This window comes from Megascapheus bottae, chromosome 12, assembly GCF_031878675.1.
Source record: "Megascapheus bottae isolate mThoBot1 chromosome 12, mThoBot2.hap1, whole genome shotgun sequence".
Lineage (NCBI taxonomy): Eukaryota > Metazoa > Chordata > Mammalia > Rodentia > Geomyidae > Megascapheus > Megascapheus bottae.
In genome coordinates this window covers 49,710,639-49,731,363 of record NC_143520.1, presented here as the reverse complement: position 1 = coordinate 49,731,363, position 20,725 = coordinate 49,710,639, and the positions used below count along the sequence as shown (strand labels likewise).

Below are 20,725 nucleotides of genomic sequence, written 5' to 3'. Positions count from 1 at the left end.
CTGGGGATTGACTCCAGGGCCTTGCACATGTTATGTAGGTACTCTACCATTCAGCTGCATCCAGGATTTGCCTCATTGCTCCCATAGCTAGGCTCATTCTCATCTTTCTGCTGCTGTTCTTCCCTCCTTTATCCCAGTACTTTCATGTTAGGTATTTGTGTTTCCAAGTTTTCTGTTTAATCCAAATTTTAATTGAGTGCATATAAACATAGAAACCAAGTGATCTTTTCAGTAAAGTTTTCTAGGTACTATTTAAATCACTTCTAAGTTTTCAATAAAGCTCAGTAGTTCAAGAATAAGCTTTTTAGAAGGAAAATTTTCTATTACCCCCTCCTCCTTACCTTTAAGGTCCAACTTTTAAAACTTCAGGGCTTAATGAGTCTGCGTACAAACTATCCAGAATGTTCTTAATTATCGTGGGTTACTAGCCTTTTATTTTTATTTTTCTTGCTTACACTTTCTACTTCAAAGGTTAGATTCAAAGGCAATATTTTATGTTTTTAGTTAGTGTCAGAATTTTGATTCTTTTACACTTAGATCTCGTATCAGTGGTGTTTTTACTTCAGTCTGAATTTTATATCATCTTGTCTATAGTAGCTTTTGACATTGCAGTGAAATACTATTTGCCTTTTGAACTTAATAACAATGATAGTGAAGTGTAATGTATAAAGACATAGGAAGAAAGCCAGTCTCTTCATTGAATTTGTGGAGTTATATTTGAAAGTATTAACCTCTGTCTTTTGTTTTTCTCCACAGCACACACACATCCCTAGGCTAATACCTGTCATAACAAGCAACTGTACCTCCAAATCTGTTGCAGTTAGAAGGTAAATTTTTAAAGTTCTTACGTACTACCTTGAAATTGTTTAAAAACTGACACAAATTTAAAATCTCCCTACATGTTTGAACTGTTTAAGATAACTAATAAATGTTTTTTCATTGAATCAAAATTTAGAGACAGAAATAAACTGTCAAGAGAGAGGGTAAAGGAGAAATAAAGGAGGGTAGGGTAGAAAGGAAGAGAAGACCACCTCTGTACCCTCTTTTTGTGTAGGCCTTCACCAGTGTCATTCGTTTCTCCCATTCCCTCAGCAAAGACAGTAAAATACACATACAAGAAAAAAATGGCATAACTAGAAGCAGTGATTTCATAATATATTACTATGAAGTAGCATATGAAAACAGATTTGTTTGAGTCTTCTGGTAGTAAATTCTGGGATTCTGGATCCCGGCCAGATACCTGCTTCTGTTATGTTTTAGGTGATAGACATGGAAGATTCTATAGACATATATAGCCTGAGTAATTAGCTGGCTGTTGTTCCCAAGTCCTTATGTTGTCCTAGTGATTTTCCCTGGATTATCTGTACAGAATAAAGACTCTATTCTTATATCTCAAATAGGTGATCCTTGACTATTGAATGATCCTTGAAATCTGTGGATTCTCTTCCCAGTAAAATGTAATCATATGGAGATATGTAGGGAATCCATATGGATAATTTTGTGGAAAGGTCTCAGTGGGTTCTGTCAGAAGCCTTGTAAGATGTTAGTGGCAAAAAAAAATATGTCTGCCTTGATCCTTAGCTGTCTCACATTCACTATGTGCTAACCAGTATATTTTCTTAGAATAAAGTTGTTTCCACATGTACTAAGTTTATATGTCTTCATCTCAGCTAAGATATACCAACCAAGAAAAACATGTGAGATTGCCACCTATCAGTGCTTGACCCACAAGCTAGTAACTGAATTTTTTTTTCTTTTTCTTTTTTTCATGGTTTACATTCTTTTTTTTTAATTGTAATTAGTAAAAGGGTTACATGATATTTGCCAGATAGAAGGTGCATTAATTCACATACATTGATACCCTTTCACATGTCTTGGTACCTATTACCCTCCCCCCCACACCCCCCACCCGTCTTGGTTTTCCCCCCTTCCCTATCAAATTTCAAATAACCAAATACAAATAAATTCAATATATCAGATAACAAAGTGAGATACTGTAACAATATGAGATAACCAAGGGACAGCAAAGGAGATGAGAGACAACATAGTACATTAAGGACAACAATCATTCATTATATGGCTTTTGTTTCAATATCCTGGAGGTCCTTTCTTTTTCCAGTCCTGGGGCTTGAACTCAGGGCCTGAGCACTGTCCTTGGGCCTTCTCAAGACTAGTGCTCTTCCACTGGAATAATAGCACCACTTCTAGATTTTCCTGTGTTATGTGGTACCAAGGAAATGATCCCAGGTCTTTGTGCATGCTAGGCAAGCACTCTACAACTTGGCCTAAATCCCAGCCCCCTGAATTGTGTCTGAGACCCCTTCTTTCATACATATCTCAGTCTGTGATTACACAGAGAATTTTCAGGTCAAGTGGAACTCTCACAAAACTATTCTGGAAATATAAATGAAACCAATCTTTTTAACCATTTCCTGTTCTTCTTGTGAATGTATTTGTTTCTGTTTGTCATTACCCCTCTATTAGTAAGACCATAATTCACTATGACTAAAAATGAGTCTGTGTTCAGATAAAGGGATATGATTATTCAAGTCACATGAATTTCAGAGAAACTTTTCAAATTTCCTCTTTGGAATATACTCAGGCTAGGCAGATATACAGAATTTAATGTACTGAATTTATCATTGAAAAAAAAGTGTTATTTTTAGGTGTAGTGTCAAAAATCCAGATATAAGCCAAATGCTATAATGAAGACAGAAGTAAAATGCAGTAAGATTTGAACGTATACAGGAATTTAAAAAATACTTTATTTTTAGAATTGACTTTGAACAGATCCCTGTGTCGTTTTAAGTTAAAAAATAAAAATATGTAGAGATTCTCTTCTTGAAAAAAAAAAAAAAGATGTTAGTGGCAGCTAGGACAGCAGCCTTTGGGTCCTACTCCCATAGTTTCATGTCTACTCCTATACCTCCTAGTGCAGTGAAAGGTTCTAAATTGCTTTAACTGTCTATTGTGTACTAAGCAGTCTTGTATTCATCCATTGTTTTGTTTTCCCAGGCCTTGGGTACTGTCCCTGACTTTCTTTGTGCTCAAGGCTAGCACTCTACCACTTGAGCCACAGTCTCACTTCCAGATTTTTCTGTTTATGTGGTCCAGAGGAATCAAATCCAGGCCTTTATGCACTCTAGGCACATTGTCATTATGCCACATCCCCAAGTTGACCATCCATTGTTTTAATTGACATACGAAAGTTGTATATGTTTTATGATATCCAGTTCAGTGTATCTAATTACTCACATGTCACAGATCTTTCTCTCCCAGTGATAACAATTGAAATCTACTTTCAGCCATTTTCAAGAATGCAAATTGTTCATAATAATTATAGTCACCACAATGTATGGTTGATCTCTTGAATTTGGTGCTCGTCTAACTGAATATATGTGTCCTTTGTCTAACCTTTCACCAGTCTCCCAATTCCCCAACTTCTGGTAACCATTCTTCTTTCTGCTTCTATGGGTTTGACTTTCTTTAGATTCCACACATCAGTGACATTATGCAGTATTTGTCTTTCAGCCTCTGGCTTATTTCACTTAAATATAATATTCTTTAGGTTTATTACTGTTGTCTCAGATAAGATAATTTCTTCTTTAAAACATATATCGCTTTTTCTTTAATTTATTTAAAGATGATGGCCTGCTAGGTCGTATCTGGTCTATTTTTAATAGTGCAATGAACTTACCAGCGTAGATGTCTCTACCATTCCTGATTGTATTTCCTTTGGATCCAGACTAGTCCGTACCAATCCAAAGGATTACTCATTTTATCGTAAGTATGTGACAGCCAAGAGAGAGAAAAGAAAATCCTCCTCTAAAACCACAGAAATATATATTTCATTTTGAAGTATAGTCTCCAATTGCATGGCGAGGTTACATATCTTGAGGAATGCAGTCCATCCTTGATCCACAGCAAGTTTCTCCTTGGATTAGAGCAGAGCAGAACAGTTTCCGGTTTCCTAGAGTCAGAAAGTTAGCCAGGTGGTAGGAGTACTGTGAATCCTAAAACCTGATGGTCCTCTGTTGAAAGCAGTACCTCATCTCATTTAGTAATAGTTGTCATTATGTGTCAGAGATAGCTTGTGTGGTATGGGTTGTTCTGAGGCTTCATAGGTAATTAGTTGAAAAGCACAGGCACTCGGCAAACTTGACAAGTGTTGACCATTATTAGAATTTGTTGTTGCTGCTGCTTTGCTTCTGCTGCCTTTATTACTGTTAGTTTGTTTCCAGCCTTTGTGTAAATTGAGATGACACCAGTCTAAATTCTGGAATAGAACAGGTGTTTAATATATAGTCACCTTTGGCCAAAACAAAATATTATAGATGGGGTGGCTCAAACAACAGATTCTGGAAGATGGATTCTTTTCAGTGGGTCCCTCACTACTTAGAGAGAGGGTGAAAGGGGAGAAAGAGAGACAGAGATGACAAAGAAAGATTCTTATTATCTCTTCTTAAAATGACACTAATCCCATCTAAGGCCCTCACGCTCATGACTTCATCAAAACCTATAGAGTCCTAAGGCTGAATCTCCAAATAAACCTCACAATGAGGCTTAGGGCTTCATTATATAAATTTAAGGTTGAGATAAATTTTAGTTTATAAAACAGTAGTTTTGGCCTGTGGTGACCTGTAGTCATCATACAGTAGAAATTCTTTGCATACCAGTTTTTATATTTCTGTATGTAGTGAGAGTATTTGTCTTGAAGAAAGCTTACCACCTGTATATGTTTCCTTGAGTGGGTTTTAGAACTGACATCATTATTTACTCCTACAAAGACAAGGATCCTAGGCTTTAAAAAAAGCAAATCCTAAAGAGCTATAGTGCCCAAAATAGTGATGTAATCCAAAGGATGTGAATCCTTAACCAGACCCAATTATAAAAATTTTCACTAACATACACATTACTAAGTTGTGTGCTTCTTAACTTTGCAGGCGCTGTTTTGAATTCTTAGATTTACTCTTACAAGAATGGCAGACACATTCTCTGGAAAGGTGAGCATCTTTCTGCTTTGCAACTGCATTTTCCTCTGGATTGAATCTTGAGACTGAATGCCCTACAAGTAGTCCATTATAAGAAAAGAAGGAACCTGAGTATTTAACTTTTTTTTAATATTAAAAATGTGATACACATAGGAGTTATAGGTAAGTCAGGTAAAGAGTGCATTTCTTTTTGGATAATATCACCTCTTCCCTCACCCTCTCTCAACAATAAACAGCAGCAAAGAAAAAGCCTCTTTTCATTTCCTGTCATTCCTTTCAATAAATATTGTTTAATGTGATCAGATGCATGTAGACATCGTGCTTTTGTTGAATTTTTTTTAAACATCATTGTGATTTTCACTTTTGTGAGCCACATACTCTTGGCAGAAACTTTTAGTAAAATACTAGTGTGCCCAAACATGTAGGTAAATGTGAATTGTGATGCTACAAAGCCAAGATTATGATGATATTGATGATAGTTCCAGTGTGTAATACACTATGAGTTTTACTGAGGGGAATATTTAATTAAAGCCGCCCTCCCTCCCTCGCTCCCTCCTTCCCCTCTCTTCCCCTTCCCTCCCCCCCCTCCTTAGAAGAGTTTAACTTGTTTGAAAGTGTTCTATATGTATATATTTTATTGTTGGGGTGATGTATAGAGAGGATACAGTTACATTTGCCAGATAATAAGTGCATTACTTCTCACACATTGATATCCTTTCTCATGTTTTTGTCCCCATTTCCCTCCCCCCAAATCATCTTGTTTTCCCTCTTACCTTTCCTACTTACTTTTCTATTTTCTTTCTCTCTCCTTCCTTCCTTCCTCCCTCCCTCCCTCCCTCCCTCCCTCCCTCCCTCCCTCCCTCCCTCCTTCCTTCCTTCCTTCCTTCCTTCCTTCCTTCCTTCCTTCCTTCCCTCCCTCCCTCCCTCCCTCCCTCCCTCCCTCCCTCCGTCTTTCTTTTCTTCCAATTCTAGGCCTTGAACTCAGTCAGGGCCTGAGTACTATCCTTGGGCTTTCTCAAGGTTAGATCTGTACCACTTGAGCCACAGTACCACATCCAGCTTTTTTCTATGTATGTGGCACCGAGTAATTGAACCCGGGCCTTCGTGCATGCTAGGCAAGCACTATACCACTAGGCCAAACTCCCGGCCCCAAGTTTTCTATTTTCCTTTCTCTAATGGTCAACGGTTTTCTTATCCAGGTTGCTAAATGGAAGCTTTCACATCACCGTTACTAAAATGTAGGATTGTGAGAGAATTCTGGAGGGCATATGTGTCCATTTACTTTGAGATTCCTTCTTCAATAGTTTTATTTCTTATCAATTTTAGGGGCCTATTTTTTGTTAAATTTGGAGACAGTAGAGGGTGCTATTGTACCACACCTTCCTCCTGGGTCTATCATAGGGTTTGTGAAGAAGAATCATTTGATCAATCATTTGATTGATTAACTTTAGTATTAGGAGCTCCATTCCAGAGGTAATCTCTAGAGGGATTCTTTTCATCTGAAAAGACTTTGTGGGTTTTTTTTGTTTTGTTTTGTTTTTTAGTATTTTCTAGCTCTTCAATCTCTTGGGCATTATCTCTTCTTTACCAAATGATAGTTTTGGAATTTCAAAGTGGAAAATAGAAGGAAGTATTAAAGATGGGAATAGGTGAGCACAATATGAAAACTAGAGAACTCAGATGGAGCTTCTGTTTTCCATTTGTTTCATTGTTTCCACTAGCAAGGGCTCACTAAATATTGAGGGAATGAAGGAAGGAATAGGGTATGGACTTTCTGTGAACTTGTTAAAATTATTCATTTTAGTTTGGCTAAAATTGTTAAGTATTCAATAAGACCTGGCTGATGATTTTGTTTTTCTCAGTTGTGGTAAAACACAACTAAAGAGAATACTTGTTTATGAAATGGTTAACTGATTACTAAAAAAATATTTGTGTGTTATGTTGGCATGCTATCATATACATGTCATCCCTGCTTAGACTTGAGAGGTAAATTTTAAGTTGGAAGCCAGTCTTCACAATATAGAGGTATACGATCTATTAAAAAATGACATGCATATGTTTCATCCACATGAAACCACGTACTTAATGTTTGTTCTTGCTTTCTTTTCTAAACATCTAGACATATATCAGTATTAGCAGAAACAATCAAAAAGGGAATACATGATGCTGATTCAGAAGCAAGGATAGAAGCCAGAAAGTAAGTGTACACTGGCTGTTGTTCATATACATTGTGTGAATTGCCTTGTTGAAAACAACTGTTAAAGTTCTTGCACTCTGTGTGTGTGTGTGTGTGTGCACGCATGTGTGCGTATGTATGTGTGCATGCACGCGCTTGCTGGTCCTGGAGCTTGAACTCAGGGTCTGTGTGCTGCCCCTGAGCTTTTTTGATCTATCTTGGTACTCTTGGCTCAGGATTGTCATAACATAGTATCCTCTTTGAGATTGACAATGAAGGTGGTCTTACCGTTCATTTGAGTATACTCTAGTAATGTGGCTATAACTCTCTACATTCCTAACCTCCCTGGGCATAATTTTGCCATTGGACTGTAAATATAACAAGCTTAGTGTTAAAATTTACTGTTTTGTTGGGCGCCTGTGCCTTACGCCTATAATTCTTGTTATTCAAGAGACTGACATATGAGGATTGTGGTTCAAAGCCAACCTGAGCACTAAAGTCTGTGAGACTTTTAACTACCAGAAAACTGGAAGTAATGCTGTGACTCAAGGGAAAGTGTACTAGCCATGAGCTGAAGAGTTCAGGGACAGTGTCCAGGCTCAGAGTTCAAGTCCACTATCACAAACAAAATTTACTCGTTTGGTGCCAAGATTGTAGCTCAGTGATAGATTGCTTACCATCACATAAACAAAAAAGACAGGGAGGGGTGAGAAAAGTCTTACTCTTGAACAGTACATAGATAATTACTGCCAGTTTTGCAAGTTTTGTATTTGTGTACTTCCATAATTGACCAGCTCTTCTAATGGACTCTGGTACTTCTTAGTTGCATCTAACCTCACCCACTACTACTTTTTCTTGGGCCCCCTTTGCAGTTAAGTATTTTCTTTAGGTCTAGTTCCTAATCTGAAGTATTTCCTCTGCCTTGTCTAAACAAGTACCATAATTAATAGTGCTAAAAATTATGTAGGATGGATTTGTTAATGAGCTAGTTATGCTGTCTTCATCCCTGCATTACTTTCCCTCCCTCTAGCTGTTTTCAGTTTTTATTTTAACCAACATATGAAATATGGATTTCAAAGAGTTCTGAACATTTTTCCTCTTCTACATGTTACTAAGCCAATTTTATATACCTCAAATCAAGGAATGCAAAATTGCATTTATAAAGGCTGCCAATAACAACTTCATGCAGTTCCAGTCGTTTTAGCCCTACCTTCCCTAAGTCTTTCTATAGTCTTAACTGTTTAGCCCCTTGAATTCCCTTTTTGTAAGTGAATCTCAGATTTAGAGAAATTCTGTAAGGTGTTCTGCCACTGCGGTTAGCAGGTAGGCTGAGGCTCCAGTCCTCAAGATGCTGCATGGTATACATCAGAGGAATTTGTGTCTTTTTTCCCTAGATGTTACTGGGGTTTTCACAGTCACTTCAGCAGAGAGGCAGAGCACTTGTACCACACCTTGGAGTCCTCTTACCAGAAAGCCCTGCAGTCCCACTTGAAAAACTCGGATAGCATAGTATCCCTGCCTCAGTCAGACCGCTCATCTTCCAGCTCCCAAGAGAGTCTCAAGTAAGGAACTCGGCTTTGCTTGACCTAATGTGAGGTTTCATTTGTTAAATTTTGTGCATGGAAATGCAAATTCAACTGTGATTTTTACATATGTATCTGATAAAGCTTCTTCCTAACTCCAGATATATTTTGATGCTAGGTAAAATATTCTGGGGAAAACGTAAGGAAACAGCCCTGATCTCTTCTATAATTGATTTTAGAGTAATTCAGTGAATTATAGAGTGAACTATAACTATCAGTGCTTCAGAGTGTCTCCCAAAAGGATGTATTAATTGGAGATAGGTTTAAAGAGGAGGGATATTCAAAATTTGGTGCTTAACCTACTATCTTTCGTTTTTATTTCTGATTTATTTGGTAGTCGAGAGGTATCAGATATAGAAAGCAGGAGCTTTGTCAGGAATGGGACTTGTAAGACTTAATAATTGTCTGCTACATTCTGAACACTTTTAAGTAATCCTTCATTATCATAATTTCTTATTCTGATTTTCATTTGAATTACTATAGATAAGTACTCTGGATAATCAGTATTTATACTTTTGTTTGTAGTCGACCACTCTCTGCCAAAAGAAGTCCCACTGGCAGTACTACATCTAGAGGTAAGACCATAGCAAGCATTCCTGGGAGGACTGTTGATTCCTCTCATGTGACACTTAGGTGGCAGGTCGTCCTGGCCTCTTGTCAGCTCTTCTTCATGTTATAGCCTTGTGTCATTCTGCTGTCAACTCACTGTCTTTGGGAGAGCTCTGCATAACGTGGACAAGGGCTTACATGTTGGGCTGACTTAGGCAGGGAGAACTCGTCTGTGACCTCTGCTCCTGAACTCCCTCCAACAAGAACATGCTGCCATGGATGCTGCTGCTCCTTTTTCAGATCAGGGACAATACCCAGGCCCAGAGTTCAAGCCCTATGACTACCACCACCACCACCACCAACAACAACAACAAAATGATAGGAGAGGGGCGGGGCCACTTTGGTGTTCTGCAAGGCAACAGCGTGGTGGCTGTTAGAGGATAGAGAAAAGATTATGTTACCTGAAAATGGCAGGGCAGGGAGCCTGTGTCTAGCACATTCAAGCCATACCATAAAGGGGCTGATCAGAAAGGAAGAAATGGGAATTACTTCATTTCTTATGTAGCCTGATTTGTGACTGTTTCTTTGGGTTTCTTCTGATTTGTGATTTCCATTACTAGAAAACAAGTATAATAGACAAATGAGGTCACATTTGGTTGTCTGAACTCTTTCTTCAGAGCACTTGAAATTCTTGGTGAACTGCGGGGTTCAGTGTTGATTACAACTTGAAATTGTTTTATAAGAAAAGCCAAACAAGGGGCCGGGAGTTTGGCCTAGTGGTAGAGTGCTTGCCTAGCATGCACGAAGAGCCAGGCTTGATTCCTTGGTACCACATACATAGAAAAAAGCCAGAAATGGTCCTGAGGCTCAAGTGGTAGAACTCTAGCCTTGAGAAGGTCCAAGGACAGTGCTCAGGCCCTGAGCTCAAGCCCAGGACTGGCAAAAAAAAAAAAGAAAAGAAAAACAATACCTGGTCTAACAGTATATGTTTAGAATTCTGTGTAGTCATTACTCACGACTTCTCTGTCACCACTAAAGCTTCTACAGTTAGTACCAAATCTGTGTCGACAACCGGATCCCTCCAGCGATCTCGAAGTGATATTGATGTGAATGCAGCTGCCAGTGCCAAATCCAAAGTCTCCTCCTCTTCAGGCGCCACACCCTTCAGCTCTGCAGCGGCATTACCTCCAGGGTCCTATGCATCTTTAGGTAACTAGACCCACCTCTACCCCTTGCCTTGCTGCCTAAGGTGATCCTTGTCTCTTAAAGAACATCACGGTGTCTCAATTGCTGCAAGGCTGATACTGAACATCTAACCTCATATGGTTGAGCTGCTTCCCAGTCAGTATCCCTTTCTCAGGACCATCATCCTGTTTACTGATGAACAAAGGCATGCATACAGGTGGCTCTGAGCACATCCTTTCCTCAGCTCACCTGCTTTGAGGCAAGCCAGCCTGGGACTTTGCCACTTCCTATATGGCTCAAGCTGGCTTTACCCCTCTTGGCATTGATTGGAGCAGAGCCAGGGGCCTCAGAGAAGGATCTCTAGCCATGGTCATATAGTTGGGAGTCTCAGACTTGAGGGAATGACAGGAGAACTCTAAAGGACAAGGTGGCATCATAAACAGACATAGCTATATTTGTACGAGAGTGCTCACTGGCTTCCTGTATGTCTCCTGGGAGGAGCATACTGTTACTGTAATGATTGTCCAAAAGTGTTTTTTAAGGAATTATTTCCCCAAACTTAATATCTGAGCAACAGTTCAGTAACTCATTCTTTCAGCAGATAACATTTATTAGGCTGGTGGTATATTTCATTTTATCTTTGAAAAATCCAAGTCATTCAAATCAGAGATCTAAAGATGTAGTTGTATTGGTTCTACTCTGAATTTTAAGGAAATGAGTATGATTTAAACATGAAATACTGAAATAGTTGCTTATGTGACCCACTAACAAATTGCGAAGTCATGCCTAAAACTAAAGTTCTGAAATGTGTCCAGATTGGAAACACAGAAGAATAGTACCTAAGAGAACGTCCTGGGGCCAGCCCTTGGTTAGCTTTGTGATCTTGAACATTGGTACAGTCTGTCCAACTGAGTCCCTGTCCCTCCACTACAGGTAATGACCACATGGCTCATATATGTGATTGAGGCTCAGTGGAATTCTATGAAAGTCCTTTGTAAACTGCTGTCCTCTAAGGCAGAACAAAGTTGGGCTGAGTAGTAGGCACATTAGTAAGTTGAGAGGAATATGTCCTGAATATGTGTCCATTCAGGCTTGTTTTCTCTGATTTTAGAAACCCAGTAAAAGTTCTCTTGCTACTTTAACCACCACATTGTTAGGTAGGGATGCTAGGATGATATGGTGCTGTACAATCACTAAGCAAGGGAGAAATTTCAGCATTTCCTTTTCTGATGGTAAATTAATGTCATTTTAGGTCTCTTACCTCAGTTTTGTCTTTACCTGTATTAATTAGTATTCCTTTCGTTGTTGGAAAACAATAGCTTTTGGTGCAATCTGTGCTTTTGTTTTTTAATTTCTGTGCATATGTGGGATATTTAAATGAGTTCTGAAGACTTTGCTAGTGAAAGTCCCAGGTCTTTGATAGCCAGCTGAACCTTTGGAAGAACTCGGAAAAAGTTCTCAACCCAATGTCATCTCTTCAAGACTTGAACATTCAGATATTTTTTGCCATGTCCCAAGAACGAACATTCAGATATTTTTTGCCATGTCCCAAGAATTCTTCTACTTTCTTTACCCAAGCCCTCACCTCCCCAACAAGAACAAACAAACCAAGCAAATAGAACATAATCCTACTGAAAATTTGACACATGACCAATGTACACAAGTGTAGCATTCAAGCTGATGATCCTTTTCCAAACTTCTAGAGTCCAGACACATGAGGGAAGACATGGAGTACATAGGCCTGGATGCAGGTACCAATGTGTCAGCTGCTGCTATGCTGCTGCTGGGCGTGTAGTTGGGATAGGCCTCGCTGGAGTCAGCGTCTGAGCTTCTTACTGCTTCTGCCCTTGGGTGACTCCTTAGTACCTGAACTTTAGTCTCTCTTGCTCCTTGCCTTCTGCTAGTACTTTCTTTCAGGGAAAAAAGAATCCTAAAGATGAGTGTTGGCTAAAACAACTATTCCTTCAACTGTGGCCCAACCCCAGGTTACCCTTCTCTTGTAGCACATGACCATGCTAAGCTAATTTCAGTGGAAGGCATACTTACTTGCTTCAGACTCTGCTTTGCTGTTGAACTTGTTTCTCTTTTGTTTTTGTTTAAAATTGTACTTGGCTTTTTTAGTAGCTAATAACATTCTGCTTTTAAGTTTTTGAATGTTACTAACTGTTCCCTGTTATCCTTTCCCTTGTTTTTTTTGTTTGTTTGTTTTGTTTTGTTTTGTTTTTAATTTGCTTAAAGATGGTACTACCACTAAAGCAGAGGGTAAGCAGTTTGTGTAACAGAGGTGTGTCTCGCTTTCTCGGTCACCGAGTGTTGCCTGGGGCCCTCTTGTCCTCACTGAGGTCCCTGCATGAGATGTTGCACGCTGTCTCCACTGCTCTTCTTCATTCTGTCTTCCCCCAAGATCTGCCCTCCCTCCACCTAACATCTCTTCCTTTTCTCATAAAGTCGTTGGTCTTGTGAACTTTGGCACTGAAGTATGCGGTGTGTGATTGTGACGCTGAGGAGCACTGACGTCATGTGTGCTGCTGTCTTTGTGGGCTGCCTGTCTCGGCTTTTATTTCTCCTGAAGCACACTGTAGCTTTTCTTTGTTTCTGTGGGCCTCTCTGGATTTTCCTTTCCTGTTTTGATAATAATTTTCTATGCTAATTATTCAAGTTAAAGCCTGGTAAAAAGTTTTTTGGTGGTTGATATAAACAAAAGTTTTAAAAATGCTTCTGTCTCCCTTAAAGGTGTACTATAAGTTTTAAGATGGCCTTTTTATTTTTTTGTAGGGGGTAACTGCAGAGCCCTGTTTATTCATTTACCCTCATTCATTTACTCATTAGTCATGTGCTCAATGCCTTCTGTGGGTCAGGTTGTGGGGAACATATGAAAGCCGTAGCATAGGAAAGCAGGGTGGTGAATTCAGACTTTCCATGGTCTCTTTTTATGCCATTCTTAAGAAGCTGTTTCTGATTTTTGCATTGCTAATCTCTGATTAGCATGTGCTAGTAAGCTCATTTCTCCCAAAGTTTGTAGATACAAATCAGGATAGTATTCCAAGGGCTTGAAATTTAAAGGTGCTTTCTCTGTTTAGGATAGTGGCTGAGACCCACTAACTCCCAGGATGACTTTAACCATTAATTACAACAAGTTCATCTTCATGTATTACCCTAAAGGGCTAGCATGCAAAGGAGACTGCGTCCTTGCGTAATGTGTGTATTGAGTGGGTCCTAGCAGTTCTTGTAGGTTATATTGTAGATCCCACAAGTATCAGGAAGGAGAAGGGGGAAGAACTATTTTAAAAAGGTGAACATAGTTCTAGGATTCAGGTATCTCAAACACCATAGAAATTACCTGGATTTTTTTCTTTTTCTTTTTGTTTTTTTTTGAGGAGGGGGTGTCAGTCATGGGACTTGAACTCTGGTGTTGTCCCTTAGCTCTTCAGCTCAAGGCTATTGCCCTACCCCTTGAGCCACAGGACCACTTCACTTCCCGTTTTCTGGTGGTTAATTGGAGATAAGAGTCTCACAGAGTTTCATGCCTGGGCAGGCTTTGAACAGTGATCCTCAGATCTCAGCTTCCTGAATAGCTAGAATTACAGGTATGAGCCACCAGTGCCCCACTTAAGTCCCTTTTTTCTATTTTCTGAGTAATGATATTGGAATCTCAATGGGGATTAGATCTGTAGATTGAATGTATAGATTGCTTTAGATAATATGACCATTTTCACAAATTCTGTTCCCTTTTCATGCATTTTTATTATTATAAAGGTGATAAACGGAGGGATTACAGTTACATAAGTCACATAAAAATACATTTAATTAAAATTTTTAAATTTTTTATTGTAATGTATACAGGGGTTACAGTTATATTTGCCAGATAGTAGGTGCATTACTTTCTCACTCATTGATACCCCTTCTCATGTTTTTTTCCCTATTTCCCTCCCTCCACCCCCTCCCAATCTTGTTTTTCCCCTTCTCTTTCCTATTTCAAATAACCAAATGTATATATAATATACAGGAAACACAGTCAGATATAGTAACAATATGAGATTAAACAAAGGGCAACAAGAGAAGAGAAATAACATAGTATATTAAGAACAACCATCATACAAGATAAAGCTCTTGTTTCCATATCCTAGAGATCCTTTCATTTAGTCTCATCCTATATGACCTTATGAATCTAGTTTTTGTGTTATTGTAATCCTCTGCTCAGAGAGTCCTAGATGTGTACTGATTATAGGTGTGAGCCACCACACCTGACTTAGATCAGTGTTTTTATCTTTGGTACATACAGGGAATTCCTGCATGCACTTTGTTGTTCTAGGGCTTGTTTTTTAATTTGCTTCCCTTCACTGCTTTTGTTCAACCTTTTATTATATGATAAAAGCAAAGAAATAAAAATTACTGATTTGAAAGTAAGCAACTGATATATTAGTTGATAATATAGATTAGATAATATATATAATTAGATAACATACTACTTACATAGCCCCAAATAACCTACACATAAATTGGTGGAGTAATAAAACTTTTCCAGCTCCTACACTTAAGATAAAAGTATAATAATTAAATTCTTATATTCTGTCAAGTTATAAAATATAAGTTAAGCCTGTGGTGACTTAAGTCTTGGAAGACTGAGATCTGAGAATTGCCATTTAAAGCCAGTCTAGGCAGGTAAGTCCATGAGACTTGTGTCTCCAGTTAGCCACCAAAAGCCAGAAATAAAGCCATGGCCCAAGTGGTGTAGAGTACTAGCTTTGAGAAAAGAAGCTAAGGGACAGCACTTAGGTCCTGAGTTCAAGCCCAAGTACTCATTTGCATGCACATATCCACACACAATTATAATTCTCTATTGTTTAAAACATTATATAATGAAAAATAAATCCCCTTTGAATCACCTTTGAATTGCTTTATAAAAATTGACTAAGCACCTTGGAAAGATGATAAACATGGCCTTGTAAATCAATGAAAAAAGAGAGAAGTTCTGTTAACTTACTTGAAAAAATCAAATTACCTTCTTCATTCATATAGAAATATCAACGCTATAATTGTCCTCACAAATGAAATGTTCAGCAAAACAATGTATTTTATTAAAAAATATCCATTGTGCTATGATTTAGATTTTTTAAAATATGTGATATTTCCTACTCATGCAGGTACATTTGTTTGCCACACTAGAAATTACAACTGAGTTTATTATCATTTAGGATTTGGGAAGGAGATAAAGGGCTGTTACTCATTGTGACTTTGTTTAAAGGGAAGTAGGGAAGACTCCCCATATTCTTACAACCTCTGTACTTCCTCATGTACTTTAAAGCCATGTTGAGGGGCTCCATTCCTAGTTCCTGGGTCAAGATGCGTTAACCCCAAGTTGGAACACTGGAAACTTTTACAAACAATTCTGCTACCATTTGGAAGTCTATATGTACTATGTAAGTTACGACTTTTCAGAAAAACCATCCATCCTGCTATAAAAAATTGTATTGACAAACATTACAAGGGGATGTTAAGCACTGGGGTAAACATCCCTGTCACCAAATGTTGGGGAAAATAATGGCCATGGCAGGTATAGAAAGGATTTTAGTTTTGAAGCTGAAGGGATATAGATGTTTAATTTCAAAGGTTTTTTTTTTGTCTACTTTATTTAGCTCAGTGACCTCAGAATATGAACAGTTATCCAGGTACTACAGGTACCTGAAACAGTTTTGAAACAGTGGACTAATTATAATCTCATTTCCCTGTTTCCTTATCTGAATAGTGGGAACAATTTATATATGATGGCAAGGACTCCTTATTTGGCACATAAATAAGAAAATCATACAGCTTTTAATTTTTACTCAAAACTTTGTATCGTTCTTAATCTTCTTCTAGAAGTCACTGATTCCTGGGTTGTTTATTTTCATTTTTTCAAAATGTGATTTCTTTTATAGTTCCTTATCTTCCTTCCTTGAACCTTCTCCAAACCTTGGGGTTTTGTTTCTGCCTTGCTTTTCTGCAAGCTATGTGAGATGCTTGGGTAGCTGTTGTCAATTCTGGTTCTGCTTGGGTTATGTCAGGAGAGGGGGTTCTGTGCTCAGCTGGAAGCAGAGAAGCCCTGTAGAAAGCTTAAAACATCCATCCCCCATCATTGTGGTGTGGTCACAAACTGTGTCAGACTTCACGAGAGGGGACCTGGATCACTGAAGCTCCTGCTTCCATGTAGTTGGGCCCATCAGTGCCCCTTGCTTGTAGTGTGGGTCCCACTTGCTGCAAACATCAGGGAACACTGTATTTGCTGTGTCCTCCAGGTCGGATCCGCACAAGACGGCAAAGTTCTGGGAGTGCCACCAATGTAGCCTCTACACCTTCTGACAACCGGGGCCGCAGCCGTGCTAAAGTGGTTTCACAGTCTCAGCGTAAGAAGCCTATTATATGCCTTTGGTTACCTTTGTTTTGTTCAACAGCCCACAAGGTGTCAGTATTCGAGCTGACTTCAGAGAGGAAAATGCATTATTGGGGCTCTGAGATACTGTGAGTAGCTGCACTGTTGGGTAAGCTTACAAGGTGAAACATTCCAGGCAATAATTTGTTCTTCTCCTTTTCAGGTGATTTAAATTTCTGTGGTTGAGCATTGTTACTTTCCCTGTCCTGTAGTCTCCCAGACTGAAACTTACCTGTTCTATGACCCATTTTTGTGTGAATCAGCTTTCCATTTTAGAGCAGAACCTGTGTAGGAGCTATTACTGCCAAGCTTGCCTCGTGGCAAATAAGTAAATCCATTTAAAAGCTTTCCCTCTTAGCCCTGTATGCTAACACTCACAGCCTCACCTGTCTTATTCCAATATGGGTTCATGCTTTGCCTAGCTGCCCTGGCTCTATTTCATGCTTGCTTTTCTGTATATGTTTGCCTGTTAGCCTCAGCCAGGGAAGCAAGGGAGCCTAGAGTAAGCTTAGTTAATCAGTCTTCAGTGACAAACTTACAGGCTCATTTTTCTGCCCAACTCATCTGAGATGGCTGGCTCCCTCTCTGTACAGGTACAGCATCCTCCTGGACAAGGTGATCACAGGGAGGAATAGTCTTCCCACCTCACCTTTGTCCCTTTAGCTGACACACATCACCTCAATGTGGGCCCAGAATCTGTCTGGCTTATGTAGATCCCAAAGTTTGTGGCCAGGCTTTGGGATCTCAGTATTGAAAATTCCTTTGATGGCTCATGAACTCAGAGATTCTTTCTTGTATCTCTCTTGATGTCTGTTTTCATATTAGATAAGTTTTTGATCTTTCTAAAGAGGTGATAGAAAGTCAGTCATATTTCTGCCTTTGGTTCATCTCCAGAAATTTAGTTACATAGGCTGTATATTGTGCGGCATGATACACTCCATGATACCACCCTGCTCTTGTGTGATGTTGGGTGAATCATAACCATTACCAGCGTGGCCTTGGTTCCTAGTGATCTCTGGTTATGACCTCAAACAGGGACCAAATCTTACTGCAAAGAACTCTTGGCCAAGTGTTTAACGTTCAGAGTATAGGTCAGGTTAATAAAGGAATTGAATTTTTAAAACCCTGGTAAGGAAGTAGTGGTGTGGCTCAGGGAGTAGAGTGTTATCCTTGAGCTGAAGAACTCAAGGGCAGGGCCCAGGCCCAGAGTTCAAGCTCCATGACCAACAAAAAAACAAAAACAAACAAAAACCCTGGTAGGTCTTTAACTGCAGTGTTTGTCATTCACTGGAGTGACCAGTATTTGACATTTGTTGGTATTTGCTGTAAGCCTGTGAAGTGTTCCCTACCTGAACTGTGTTAGTGCTCTATTTTTCTCCTGTTTTAGGAGTCTGTGTAGCAAGTCTGTGTAGTTTTTAGGTTTGGGTGTTCTCTTTCATCTCTCATCTTCTCTATGCTCTCTTTTCTCTCTTCTCTCTGTCCAGGACTTAGGGATCCATATATCCCTTACGCTTAGGAGGAGGCGAAGAGTAGAGTTCTTTCTTTATTGGGGCTGAGGGAATGGCTCAACTTTGATTCTTCATATGCAAACATGCTGAACCTGGCCACTTTTAAAACTCCTCAGCTTTACTTTCCTTGTTAGGTTGCACCCACAGAAATGGAGACCCCCACAGAGTTGCACACAGCCAAGCCTGCACCTCAAGCTTATGTTAGACAAATGGGATACCTTTAACAGTTATTGCAATATGAGATAAATATTTAATACATAGGTATACTGGTATTCACAATCTTGGTTTAATGCTAAGTAGATTTTAATAGGCTCATTGTAATTGACATTTTTAACATTTGCAAACTAGAAAAGCCACAGTTAATTCAGGCAAAGCAGTTAATCATTCTTTTCCAGACATTGAAAAGTACTGAGCACTTATTAGATGAGCACTGTTGAGAACAAAGGTAATAACACAGGTGTGAGTTATACCTGCTTCCCTCAGCATGCTCCAAGCTCAAGAAATGAGCTCCAGTGGGGCAGAATACGATAGATATGAAATGAATGTGAATATAGTATAAGTATAAAATAAGCATAAGCCTACAGATAGACTAGGAAGGACAAATCCTAGAAGAAATGGCTATTTTGCTATTGTGCTTTGAAAAAGACATTTGTGTTGTGTTGCATGCTGACCTTGTGTATTGTGTTATTGTCTTTTAATCCACTTTTTGCCTGTCCTTTGGTCTGCTCTCATAATCAAGGATCCAGATCTGCTAATCCTGCTGGTGGTAAGCCATTTCTCTACTTGCCTTTTGTGTGTGTGTGTGTGTGTGCGCGTGCGTGTGCGTGTGTGAGTGTGTGCGCATTCTTCCTTACCCAATGTTCTTTGCACAGTATTAATTTTTCTTTATTAGAAGCTTAATTAATCTTGTGAATTTTTTCTGTACACGCATTAGAGTTTGAAATGGATTTCTTTTGGCCATCTATATAGATTAGATTATTCTTCATAGTAGTATGTATCGCTGAGTTTTTTGCAAAGTTTTTTGTGAAGTCATTGCAAAATGTTAATTTTTATGGTCACCTAAATGATTCATTTCAATGATGGCAGTATTAATATATAATTTTTTAGAAACATGTATTATATTTCAAAGTAATACATATTTTAAAATCTATAATATATGCATATGCATGTATATATACATATATTACATGTACATATGTATATGTACATATGTATATGTACATATATGTATATATACATACATCATGTATATATATCATACATTTCTAAAGATAAATATTGTTTTAATTTTTTTTCTTTCTGGGTCATTCTACTCCAGTACACAATAAAGTATACTTTATATTTTAAGATTTTATTGGCTTCTCTGCTTATGGAGATGATTTAAGTAATGATTGTCGTTTTGGTGAAAATTAGTATCTTAAAATTTTTTCCATTTCTTTGAGAATTTTGTCCCATGAAAATATTTATAAAGATATCTAGATACTTAGCTACTAATAAAGCATTAGTATAAATATGTTTACTTAATTTTATTGCATACTTTTCACAGAATGGCCGTATGTGATTTCTGCTTTTGTATATTAAGATTTGTATATTGAGAGTACAGGTTTTTTAAAATATATAATATTCTTATGTGAAGGGTGGAAAAAACTGATTTTCTGTTAGGATGCACACAAAAATATCTAGGGGCTGTGTATGTGTGCAAGTGTATAGTTACAAATTGCTTAATAAAGAGCATACATTCTGTTTTCTGAAAAGTGCTGTTTTGTTTTGTTTTTTATTTTGGTGCCAGTGCTCAAGTGTAGCACTCTACCATTTGAGTCATCACAGTTCCACTTGTGGCGTGTGTGTGTGAGTGCGTGGTGTGTGTGTGTGTGTGTGTGTGTGTGTGTGTGTGTGTGTATTTGGAGGTAAGAGTTTCATGGATTCTCTTGCCTGGACAGGTTTTAAACTATGATCCTTAGATCTCAGCCTCCTTAGTAACTAGGGTTACAGCAACACTGCTGCTGGGTTGAAAAGTACATTTTTAGATGATATTGCCTTTGAATGCATTTAGACAGACCAAGAGGGCTACATCACTAGGGTGCAGTGTATATGCAATCTGGCATCGGTGGAACATTGTTAGATTGTTAGGAAATGCATGACAATTTATATATATATACAATTTATATATGTATATATATAAAATGAAAAGTTCAACTATTTGTTCCAATACTTTCTTGAGATCCAGTAGATTTTCTATGAGATTTCTTAATTATTTTTATCTTTTGGCATGACTTATTTCATAGCTGTGGTTGAAGTATAGAAATTGTTCATGAACATTGTTT

General features: G+C 38.4%; 1 protein-coding gene across 1 annotated transcript in view; it reads left to right on the top strand.

Moving 5' to 3' along the window:
- Clasp1 (cytoplasmic linker associated protein 1) overlaps window positions 1-20,725 on the top strand; it is a 237,997-nt gene that overhangs the window by 139,522 nt on the left and 77,750 nt on the right. The window contains exons 14-22 of the mRNA XM_090342974.1: window positions 757-827; window positions 4,944-5,003; window positions 7,111-7,188; window positions 8,562-8,729; window positions 9,276-9,325; window positions 10,338-10,508; window positions 12,188-12,235; window positions 16,760-16,867; window positions 19,141-19,167. Of these exons, the coding sequence (XP_090199100.1) occupies window positions 757-827; window positions 4,944-5,003; window positions 7,111-7,188; window positions 8,562-8,729; window positions 9,276-9,325; window positions 10,338-10,508; window positions 12,188-12,235; window positions 16,760-16,867; window positions 19,141-19,167 (781 nt within the window). The remainder of the gene's footprint in view (window positions 1-756; window positions 828-4,943; window positions 5,004-7,110; window positions 7,189-8,561; window positions 8,730-9,275; window positions 9,326-10,337; window positions 10,509-12,187; window positions 12,236-16,759; window positions 16,868-19,140; window positions 19,168-20,725) is intronic.